Raw genomic sequence first — 12,486 nt, 5'->3', positions numbered from 1 at the left:
TACTAAAAATACAAAAATATTAGCTGAGAGTGGTGACATGTGCCTGTAATTCCAGCTAGTCGGGAGGCTGAGGCAGGGGAGTTGCTTGAACCAGGGAGGTGGAGGTTGCAGTCAGCTGAGATCACACCACTGCATTCCAGCCTGCATGACAGAGTGAGAGTCCGTCTCCAAAAGAAAGAAAGAAAAAGAAAATGGGCATTGAACACAGGTGGCTCCCACCTACATATAATCCAAGCACTTTGGGAAGCTGAGGCAGAATGATCACTTGAGGCCAGGAGTCTGACAACATCCTGAGCAACACAGCAAGATCCCATCTGTACAATAAAAAATAAAGAAGTTAGCTGGGCATAGGGGCAAATGTATGTAGTCCCAGCTACTTGGGAGGCTGAGGTGGGAGGACTGTTTGAGCCCGGGGTTTCAGGCTGCAGTGAACCATGATCATGCCACCGCACTGCAGCCTGGGTGACAGAACAAAACCCTGTCTCTAGAAAGAAAAAAAAGAAATCCAAGTTTTTATCACCTTCTGAGAGTAATCAACATTCAGGAGGAACAGAGAAGAACAAAAGACCACTGAATGGTTGAGGGTGGGTTGCTGGTTAGGTTCAGTGGCCAGCTGAGTAGTATCTGAAAAATTCATTAGTAAAATTATGGCACTAGGGGTGAGTCATGCAGTCGAAGGATGAATACTAAATCCAGTACAAACATCCATGGTCTTTCTTTACATGAATTCCAGTGAAAAATTTCTAAGTGCCTAAAATAGCAAGTGGTCTGAAATGATGGCAGCAGTTTATTAAAGACTGAAAAAAGAGGCCAGGCACGGTGGCTCACACCTGTAATCCCAGCACTTTAGGAGTCCAAGGCCAGTGGATCACAAGGTCAGGAGTTCAAGACCAGCCTGTCCAACATGCTGAAACCCCGTATCTACAGAAAATACAAAGCTTAGCCGGGCATGGTGACATGTGCCTGTAGTCCCAGCTACTTCAGAGGCTGAGGCAAAAGAAATGCTTGAACCTGGGAGGCAGAAGTTGCTGTGAATTGAGATTGTGCCACTGCACTCGAGCCTGGTGACAGAGGAAGATGCTGTCTCAAAAAAAAAAAAAAAGAAAGAAATGGCATCTTCAAGAACCACAAGACAGTTCCACGCTGAAGAAGCTCTGATTCTGCATTTGCTGAACTACTGATTTGAGTTAGCCAATATAACACTATCTTAGATAAAGTGTACAAACAACTCAATTTCATCTCCTCATTAATAACTGATTAGTCTAATATCAATTCTGATTTTTAAAAAGCTAATTAGATAAAGAATTAATTATAGAACCAATAAGAGGTTTGAATAGTTACAAGCTATTCAAAGGAGAATTCAAAAAACCACTCAGGTATGAGGCCATAAAGTATGATGAAATAAATTTCATTAATATATTTTAAAATAAACTGATTAGACAGGCAACAACACCTGGGCACGGGTCTCCTCACCTCCAGCAACACAAACCCAATCGCGCAGCTATGGGGTTGCAAAGGCTGCATAGTGACAAACAGACTGCTCTGAGCTGAGATTTCTTTACTTGTATCTGTATTCTGAGACCGGGTCTCACTCTGTCACTCTGGCTGCAATGCAGGGGTGCACTCATAGCTAACTGCAGCTGTGACCTCCTGGGCTCCGGGGATCCTCCTGCCTCACCCTCACCATAGCTACGGCTACAGATGAGCACCAAAACACCCAGCTATTTTTTTTTTTTTTTTGTAGAAAGAGGAGCCTTGCTATGTTGCCCAAGCTGGCCTCAAACTCCCGCCCTCAAGAGATCTGCCCACCTCAACAACCTAAGTAACAGGTTCTACAGGAAAATACCACCATGCCGGGATAATTATATTTTATTAATTTTTATTTGCATAGACAGGAGGTCTAGCTGTGTTGCCCAGGGTGGTCTCAAACTCCTGGACTCAAACCATTCTCCCATCTCTGCCTCCCAAAGTGCTGAAGCTCTGGGCATAAGCCACTGCACCTGGCCCGACTTAAGATTTCTGTAATCTAGCATCCCATACTTCATATAATTGGGAAAAGCAGTAGTGGTTTTTTTTAAAAATTACTTAGTATTTCAACAAGAATCAACCATCTCTCACCATTGCCAGGGCCCTGGTCAGAACCACTATCATCTCCCACCTGGAGGTTGCCACAGCATGGCCTCCCTGCTTCTACCCAAATCTTCCCACAATCTTTCTCAACTCAGCTGCCATGGGATGCTTTTAAATCAGTAGACAGTTCGTGTCACCTCTCTGCTCAGAACCCTTCTGCATCTCCCATATCAGACAGAATAAAAACCAAAGCCCCAGCAATAGCCTCCCAGGGCTTACACAATCTGTACTGATCTGAGTCCAACAACTCCCTGGCCTCCTTCCCTACTTCTCTCCCTCTCTCTACTCCACAGACCTCTTTCCTGAGCTTCAGACACACCACGGAGTTCCCTCTTAGCATCTTTATTCTGTTGTTTCTGCCTACAATGCTCTTCCCTCAGTACCTTGGCCAGCTCCTTCCCCTCCTTCAAGTCTTTGCTCAATTTTCACTTAGGAGGCCAACCCTGACCACTCTATTTAATATTGCTATCTGTTCCTATTCCTGCCATGCTCACTCATTTCTTTTTTCTTTTTTTTCTCTAAGATATAATCTCGCTGTGTCACTCAGACTGGGGTGCCATGGCACGATCACAATGCACTGAGACCTGGAGCTCCTAGGTCAAGAAATTGTCCTGCCTCAGGGCCTCTAGTAGCTAAGACTACAAGTGCATGCCACCACACCCTCTAATTTTTTTTTTCCATGTAGACAGGGTATCATTTTGTTGCCCAGACTTATCGTGAACTCCTGGGCCAAAGGAACCATCCTGCCTCAGCCTCCTAAATAGCTGGAATTATAGGTGTGGGCCACCAATTCTGGTTTCATGTTCATTTCTTCTTGCTGCTGTTACAAAGTACCCTACATTGAGTGGCTTAATACACCACAAATCTACTAACTAACAGGTCTGGGGGCCAGAAGTCCAAAATAGGTCTATTAAGGCTAAAGTCAAAGTGACAGCAGGACTGCATCCCTTCTGGAGGTTCTGGAGAGAATATGTTCCCTTGCCTTTCCCAGTTGCTAAAGCCACTCCTATTCTTTGGCTCATGGCCCCTAACTGCATCTTCAAAGCCAGAAGCAAAGCATATTCGAATCTCCCTCTGTGACCTGTGCTTCCATCATCAAATCTCCTTCAATTCGGACTCTCTTACTTCCCTCTTTCACTTATAAAGACCTCTTGTGATTGCTGGACACAGAGGCCGTGGCTCACAACCATAATCCCAACAGTTTAGGAGTTCAAAGCAGGAGAAACGCTTGAGGCCAAAACTTCAGGACCAGCCTGGGAAACACAGCGAGACCCCCTCAATTAAACAACAAAAAGAAATAAGAAAAAATTAGCTGGGCATGGTAGTATGCATCTGTAGTTTCAGCTACTTCAGAGGTTGTGGTGAAAGGATCGCTTTAGCCCCAGAGTTCAAGACCAGCCTCGGCAATATAACAAGATCCTATCTCTACAAAAAAAAAATACAAAAATTAGCTGGGCATGGATGGTGTGCACCTGTAGTCCCAGATGCTTGGAAGGCTGAGGTGGGAGAATTGCTTGAGCACAGGTCGTTGAGGCTGCAGTTAGCTACAACACCATCACTGCACTCCAGATTGGGTGAAACAGAGACTCTGTGTTCAAAAGAAAACAAAAGAAATACACATTTGGTTTCTGCCCCTCATCCTGGCACAGAGCTTCTCAAGCTCTTATAAAGGCCTTGGGGATGAAGGTGATGGGGCATCTTCTGTTTCAATATTTGGTCTTAGTCCCAGGTTTCTAACACAAGAGCCTCTAAGACCTTTGGGATCACCATAGTAAGAATGCATTTGGTGATGTTACTGAGATGACTGGGTGACTGAAAGCTCCTAGACAGCTTCAGAAAAAGGGGTGGTTGTAGTCAGAAGAACAAACCATGTGACTAGAGGCTTGGAACTGTCAGCCTCACCCCCTGGGCTCCAGGAAGAAATAGTGGCCGAAGAGTGACTTAATCACCAATGGTCAATGACTTCATCAATCATGCCTGCATAAGGAAGCGTTCATAAGCGCCCTCAACAACTGGAGTTGGAGAATGTCTGGGTTGCTGAACACAAGGGAGATACCAGGAAGGTAACATGCACAATAGAGGACATAGAAGTTCTGTACCCCTCTCGACATACCTTGCCCTGTGTGGTTTTTTTTTTTTTTTTTGAGACAGAGTCTGGCTCTGTCTCCCAACCTAGAGTGCCATGGCACAATCGTGGCTCACTGCGAACTATGCCTCCGTATCTCAAGCCCCATCCTCTCATCCTCTCACCTCAGCCTCCTGAGTAGCTAGAATTATAGGCACTGAGTAGCTATAACTATAGATAACTGTGCCTGGCTAATTTTTAGAAAAATCTTTTTGTAGAGATGCATTTTCACCTTGTTAACCAGGCTGGTCTTAATCTCCTGAGCACTTAAGCGATGCTCCCGCCTCAGTCTCCCGAAGTGCTGAAATTACAGGCATGAGCCACTGTGCCCAGCATGTACATCTCTTTCACTGGCTGTTTCTGAGATTTAGCCTTTAAAATGAACCAGTAAAAGAAAGTAAATTGGTGAGATGCAATGGTTCATGCCCATAATCCCAGCATTTTGTGAAGTTGAGGTGGGAGGATCACGTGAGCCCAGAAATTTGAGACCAGCCTGGGCAACATAACAAGACCCCATCTCTACAAAAAGTAAAAGAACATAGCCAGATATGCTGGTACAGGCCTATAATCTCAGCTATTTGGGAGGCTGAGGTGGGAGGATCACTTGAGCCCAGGAGTCCCATGCTACAGTGAGCTTTGATCACACCACTGCATTCCAGCCTGGCAACAGACTGAGACCCTGTATCTCAGAAAAAAAAGAAAACAATCTGTTTTTCTGAGTTCTGCAAGCTGTCCGAGCAAATGATTCCACCCACCAATGGGGGTCATGAAACCCTGTTTTCTAACTGGTTGGTCAAAACTACATGTAACAACCCAAGACTTGCAATTGGCATGTGGAGTGAGGGTAGACTCCTGGGACTGAGCTCCCATCCTGCGGGGTCTGCACTAACTCCAGGGAGTGTCAGGATGGAATTTTGGGATACCCAGTTGGGATCCAGATTGTCTGAAAATCAGTGTAGAAACTCCACATGCACATTTGGTCAGAGGTGTTTGACCGTAACTACTATTCACGAAAAAGGTCTACTCATTAGAACTAAAAATCACAAAATTGTAAGTTCTACAAAAACAAATCAACCTTATCTACCGCCCAGTCCTACCGAACTGCAGAATGTGAGAACAGAAGGTCTGACCATGGAGTCGAGAGCTGACAGGAATGTCACCACCATCCTGCTCTCCAAGGACTCCTCATCTTCAACAGACTCCTCATTTTCAATGGGCAGGGTGGAAACTGCAACTTGTGCCATGATCCTTGCGCAAGAAAAGTGGTAAGAAAATGAGTGGTAGAAATCCAGTGTCCTAAACTCACATCCAGAGCTGTGAGAGATTTTTACCGGCTGCATAATTCACAGTTTTCTTAAATCAGGGGAAAAATAAGACTCAGAAACTAGGAATTCGTTTTGCCCAAAACTCTCATCAGATACAGAATCCATCCGCTAACTATCTAGTATTATTTCCATAAGTTAGATCAATTATCACTCCCAAAACAAATGCACATGGCACCCAGAATCTGTGCATTTCTCCCAAGTAAAAGAGGAGGTGGACGGGCGCAGTGTCTCATGCCTTTAACCCCAGCACTTTGGGAGGCCAAGGTGGGTGGATCACCTGAAGTCAGGAGTTCAAGACCAGCCTGGCCAACATGGTGATACCCTGTCTCTACTAAAAATAAAAAAAGTTAGCCAGGTGTGGTGGCATGTGCCTGTAGTCCCAGCTTCTTGGGAGGCTGAGGCAGGAGAATCACTTGAACCCAGGAGGCTGAGGTTGCAGTGAGCAGAGATCACACCACTGTACCTCAGCCTGGACGACAGAGTGAGACTGTCTCAAAAAAAAGGAGGGGAGGAAAGGAGGCAAGGCACTTTACAACCCAGTGATGGGCTACCACAACTCAACACAGCAAAGAGTTGCCAAGCTCCTTTTCTCCCCTGCACAACCCGACACAGAAGAGTTGGTGCAGTGGAATGAGGCTGGATGGAGAGAAGTTCCTCTTCTTTCTTTCCTTTTTTTTTTTTTTTTTTGAGATGGACTCTCGCTCTGTCACACAGGCTGGGGTGCAGTGGTGCAATCTCGGTCATTGTAACCTCTGCCTTATGGGTTTAATCAATTCTCTGCCTCAGCCTTCCGAATACCTGGGATTAGAGGCACCCCCCACCACACCGAGCTAATTTTGTTTTTTTTTTTTTTTTAGTGGAGACTGGGTTTCACTATGTTGGCCAGGCTGGTCTTGAACTCCTGACCTTAGGTGATCTACCCACCTCGGCCTCCAAAAGTGCTAGGATTACAGGCATGAGCCGCTGTGCCCAGCCAAGAATTTCCTCTTCTTACTTAGAAAACAGATCACAGGGCATCAAGTAACACGTAAAATCCTTTATAATAAGCAGTATTATTTTTGGAAAACCTTTCCTAATATTTTGGTATCAGCAAAAAGCCTCAGATTAATTTCAAACACTATAAAAATACAATACATAAACAGAAAATATTAACTGTCAGCAGTGCTATAGAGAAATTGGAAGCTGTATGCATTGCTTTTTGGAACGTAAAATGGTACAGCCCACTGTGGAAAATGGTTTAGCAGCTCCTTAAAAATATGAAGCATAGAATTATATGATCCATCAACACCCTTTAAGCGTATATAACCAAAAGAACTGAGAGCAGGGACTCAAACAGGTATTTGTACACCCGATTAACAGCAGCATTATTCACAGTGGCCAAAAGGTAGCCCAAACCTAATGCCCATCAGTAGGTGAATAGATAAAGAAAATGTAATATATACATACACAGAGTATTATTCAGCCATAAAAAGAAAAATATCTGGCCAGATTCAGGGGCTTGCACCTGTAATCCCAGTATTTTGGGAGGCCAAGGTGGGCAGGTCTCTTGAGCCCCATATTTTGAGACCAGACTGGACAACATGGCACATTTGGTTAGAAGTGTTTGACCATAACTACTATTCCAGAAAAAGATCTACTCATTAGAACTACAAATCATAAAATTATAAGTTCTACAAAAACAAATCAACCTTATCTACCACCCAGTTCTACCCAATTATATCATGTTAGAACAGAAGGTCTCACCATGGACTCGAGAGCTGATATGAGAAATGTCACCACCATCCTGCTCTCCACGGAATCATCTTCAACAGACTCCTCATCTTCAATGGACTCCTCATCTTCCATGGACTCCTCATCTTCCATGGGCAGGGTGGAAACTGCAATTTGTGCCATGATCCCTGTGCAAAAAAGTAGCAAGAAATTGAATGGTAGAAATGCAGTGTCCTAAACTCACATCCAGAGCTGTGAGAGTTTCTCACCGGCTGCCAAATTGTTTTTTGGGTCAGAGAAAAAAATAAAACTTGGTAACCTGGTACTCGACTTGCCCCAAACTCTCATCAGATAGAGAATCTATCCTCTAACTTTCTATCTAGTATTATTTCCATGAAGTTACATCAATATCACTCCCAAAATAAATCCAGGTGGAAGACTAAATCCAAAGCTAGCAGAAGGAAAGAAATAATAAAGAGCATAATTAGAGCATAAATCAATAAAATAGAAGGTTGGAGAGCAGTAGAATGAAAAAATGTAGATTCTTTGAAAGATCAAGCCTTTCACTATATTGACTGAGCAAAAGATGGAAGACTAATTATTAAAATAATAAATGAAAGCAGAGCTATTACTACCAACTTTACAGAAATACAAAAGGATTACAGGAGTATACTGTGAACAACTGTCTCGCAACAAATTAGGTGCCCTGGATGAAATGGATGAATCGCTAGAAAGACACAAACTACCAAAGTGGCTCAAGAAGAAAGAGAAAATCTGAATAGACCTATAACCTAGGAGATTGAATTAGTAATCGAAAGCGATTAACAAAGAAAGATTTATGACCAAATAGCTGCATTAACTGGTGAGTCAACCTAACATTTAAAGAAGAATTAATACCATTTCTTCTCAAACTCTTCTGACAAAATATATGAAGAAGGAATACTTGCTAATTCATTTTTTGATAACAGCATTATCCTTATACCAAAGACGAAGAGAGCACAAAAGACAGAAATACAGCACTATATCCCTTATGAATATATAAGCAAAAATCTCAGCAAAATACTAGCAATACTAGCAAAATACTAGCAGCAATACTGTATAATCAAACGATTGTAAACTATCACCCTTTGAGATTTATCCCCAAAATGCAAGGGTGGTTCAACATATAAAAAATCAATCAGTGTAATATGCTGTAACAGTAAAATGAATAAGCACGTGATTATTTCAATTGATGCAGAGAAAACATTGATGAAATACAACACCCTTCTATAATAAAAATACTCAATAAACTAGGCATAGAAGAGATCTTCTGCAACATGACAATGGGATGTACAAAAACCCAACAGTTAATATCATGATCAATGATGAAACACTGAAAGCTGTTTTCCTAACATCTAGAAGAAAAGGATGGTGCATTTGCCACTTGTATTCAACGTAGCACTGGCAGTTCTAGCCAGAGCAATTAGGCAAGACAAAGAAATAAAAGGCATCTAAATTAGAAATAAAAAATAGGTGTAAAATTATATCTACACATGATCTTATGGGTATAAAGCTCCAAACAAAACACAAAACAGATTATAACTAATAAAAGAGGCAGGATGCAAACAAACATAGGCAAATGAGCTATATTTCTATATAGTTGTAAAGAACTATGAAAACATTTTAAAAATTCCATTTATAATGACATCAAAGAATACGTTATTCAGGCATAAATCTAACCATGGTGGTATACACAAAACATTGCTGCAAAAAAACTAAAGAGAGTGGAAATAAGTGGAAAGACATTCTGTGTTCACGGGTTGTAAGACAACATTGTTAAGATGACAATACCATCTAAAGTAATCTACAGATTCAATGCAATACCATCAAAATCCCAAAGGCATTTTTGCAGAAACAAAGAAACTCATTCTAAAATCATACAAAAATTCAAAGGATCTGACAGACAAAACAGTCTTGAAAAAGAACACTGGAAAACTCACATTTTTCAGTTTCACAGCCTACTACAAATCTACAGTAATCAAGAGAGTGTGGTACTGGAATAAGACCAATAGACTTTCAGACCAATACAATAGAACAGATTTGAGATCCTACAAGTTAGTCCGCACATATATGGTCAATGACTGTTCAACAAGGTGGCCAAGTCTAGTCAAGAGAGGAAAGAACAGTCTCTTCAACAGCTGGATGTCAGTGCACAAGAGAGAAGTTAGACCCCTACCTTGCAGTATATACAAAAATTAATTCTAAATTAATAAAAGACTTAAATGTAAGGACTAAAAATATGTAATTCTTAGAAGAAAACACACGGTAAACCTTTATGACCTTTGAGTTTTAAGTGTATTTTGAAATATGACCGAAAAGCACAGATAACAAAAGAAAATACACGAAAATTAGATGTAATCAAAATAAAAAACCCTTTATGCATCAAAGGATACTATCAAGGGAGTGAAAAGACAACCCATAATATGTGAGAAAATATGTATCTGATAAAATCAAAATGTGTATCTGATAAAAGCTTAATATCCCACAACTCAACAACAGAATTTCTAAGATCCCAATTAAAAAACAGGCAAAGGACTTGAACAGACATTTCTCCAAAGAAGATACACAAATGTCTAAGAAGGAAAAGAAAAGATGCTAAACACCATTATTCATTAATAAAATGCAAGGCAAAACCCAAATGAGATGCCACTTTGCATCCACTAGTAAGGCTTTCATAACAACGACACAGAAAATCATATTGCTAAGGAGGTGGAGAAACTGGAGCCCTCATGAACTGGCTGCTAGGAATAGAAAATGATGCACTTGCTGTGGAAAACAGTTTGGTGGTTCCTCAAAGAATGACACAGAGAAACAGGCGCCGCTGGCTTGCGGGTTCTCCTGGGCTGTCGCGGGACGTCCCGGAATCGCAGGCGCGCATTCCTTCCCGCCTGAGGGCCCGCCTGGCCGTGACTCCCGCCCCTCTCCTCCTCCGAAGAGAGATCGGGGCCGCCCCAGGGGCCGTCTGCAGCCACCGGGGATGGGGTTGAGGGTCCGTTCCTGCCCAGGTGCAGCCGCCCCTGGGCAGACCGCCTGGCTTGGTCGCAGCCACGGCGACATCTAGCCCTGGTTCTGCGAGGCTGGGCGCGCCAGCCAGCTTGGGAGTCGCCCGGCGCCTGTAGCTGGGCGCCCAGGTGGTGGAGCATGCCCTGGGCGGCCTCTGGATCGCGGGTGCCCCTGGCCTGAGAGCCTGCCAGACCCTGCCCCGGCCCGGCTCCTCCTCTGTCAGAGCTCCAGATCTCTATCCAGGGGCCCTCTGCAGCCACCGGGGATGGGGCTGAGGGCCGGTTCCCGCCCCTGTGCAGCTGCTGCAGGACAGACCGCCTGGCTTGGCCACAGCCACAGGGACATTTGGCCCTGCTTCCGAGATGTGGGGAGTGTGGGCGGGCTCGGGAGTTGCCTGGAGGCTGCTGCCTGCACGCAGAAGGCGGCTGCAGCTCGGGTACCCAGGCGGGCTGGAGGTGCATGGCCTGGTCGGCCTTGGGATCGCCAGCGCGCCCAGCCTGAGGGCCCCCAGGCCGTGCCTCCCGACCACTCCTCCACCTGAGGCAGATCAGAGCCGTTTGTATGGGCACTCGGCAGTCACCTCGTGTGGGGTTGAGCGGTGGGTTCTCAGTTCTCGCTCCTGTGCAGCTGCTGCCGCAGGGCAGAATGCCTGGCTTGGCTGCAGCCACTGGGACACGTGGCCCTGCTTCTGTGATGCTAGGAGCGCGAGCGGGCTCGGGGGTTGCCAGGCAGCTGCTGCCTGCACACAGAGGGCGATGGCAGCTTGGGCGCCCAGATGGCGGAGCATGGTTTGGGTGGCCTCTGGAATGCGTGCGCGCCAGGCCTGAGGGTCACCCTGGTGGGGCCACATACCCCGGTCTTCCTCTGCTGGAGCCTGGAGCAGCTGGAATGGCCACTATTCCATCACAGGGGATAGAGTTAAGTTTTCTTATCCCACCCATGCACACAAAAAGGTGACTATTCTGTGAGGTAATAAACGTGTTAATTGACTTCATTCATGCCACTCTGCATCCACAAGTAAGGCTTTCATAACAATGACACAGAAAATAAATGTTGCTAAGGAGGTGGAGAAGTTGGAGCCCTCATGATCTGGCTGCTAGGAATAGAAAATGATGTCCTTGCTGCGGAAAACAATTTGGTTGTTCCTCACAGAATGAGCATTGGGTGAAAAATGAAATCAAGATGGAAATGTAAAAAATTTCTTCGAACTGGATGACACAACCTATCAAGACCTCTGGGATACAGCAAAGGCACTGCTAAGAGCAAAGTTTGTAGTCCTAAAAACCTACATCAAAAAGTCTGAAAGAGCACAAACAGACAATCTAAGTTCACATCTCAGGGAACTAGAGAAGCAGGAACAAGCCAAACCCAATCCCAGCAAACACAGGAAATAACAAAGATCAGAGCAGAACTAAATGAAATTGACACAACAACAACAACAACAAATACAAAACATAAATAAAACAAAAAGTTGGCTATTTGAAAAGATAAATAAAATTGATAGACTATTAGCAAGATTAACCAAGGAAAGAAGAGAGAAAATCCAAATAACCTCACTAAGAAATGAAACAGGGGATATTACAACTGACACCACTGAAATATTAAAGATTATTCAAGGGTACTATGAACTCCTTTTGGCACATAAACTACAAAACATAGAAGAGTTGGATAAATTCCTGGAAAAATACAACTCTCCTAGCTTAAATCAGGAAGAATTAGATACCCCAAGCAGACCAATAAAGCAAGCAGCAAGATTGAAATGGTAATTTTAAAATTACCAGCAAAAAAAAGCGGAGGGCCAGACAGATTCACAGCAGAATTCTACCAGACATTCAAAGAATGTCTTCTTTCATTCAAGGAAGAGATGATACCAATCTTTTCATACTATTCCACAAGACAGAGAAAGAAGAAACCCTCCCTTATTCATTCTATGAAGCCAGCATCACCCTAATACCAAAACCATGGAAGGACATAACCAAAAAAGAAAACTACAGACCAATATCCTTGATGAACGCAGATGCCAAAATCCTTAACAAAATACTATCTAACTGAATCCGACAACATATCAAAAAATAATCCACCATGATCAAGTGGGTTTTATACCAATGATATAGGAGTGGTTTCACAGATGCAAGTCAATAAGTGTGATACACC

The 12,486-nt window shown here is 43.7% G+C and overlaps 1 protein-coding gene across 1 annotated transcript; it reads right to left on the bottom strand.

Annotated features, from left to right (window-relative positions):
* Positions 1-10,070: 10,070 nt before the first annotated feature.
* LOC129394059 (uncharacterized) lies at positions 10,071-10,914 on the bottom strand. The gene has a single exon (XM_063597041.1). The coding sequence runs from the start codon at positions 10,791-10,793 to the stop codon at positions 10,071-10,073; it is 723 nt and encodes a 240-aa protein (XP_063453111.1). The 5' UTR covers positions 10,794-10,914.
* Between the last annotated feature and the right edge of the window lie 1,572 nt (positions 10,915-12,486).

This window comes from Pan paniscus, chromosome 16 (genome assembly GCF_029289425.2).
Source record: "Pan paniscus chromosome 16, NHGRI_mPanPan1-v2.0_pri, whole genome shotgun sequence".
Classification (NCBI taxonomy): Eukaryota; Metazoa; Chordata; class Mammalia; order Primates; family Hominidae; genus Pan; species Pan paniscus.
This window is presented reverse-complemented; position numbering and strand designations above follow the sequence as displayed.

Coding starts and splice junctions, on each gene's coding strand:
- LOC129394059 (XM_063597041.1), bottom strand. CDS start 10,793: ATGCACCTCCAGCCCGCCTGGGTACCCGAGCTGCAGCCGCCTTCTGCG.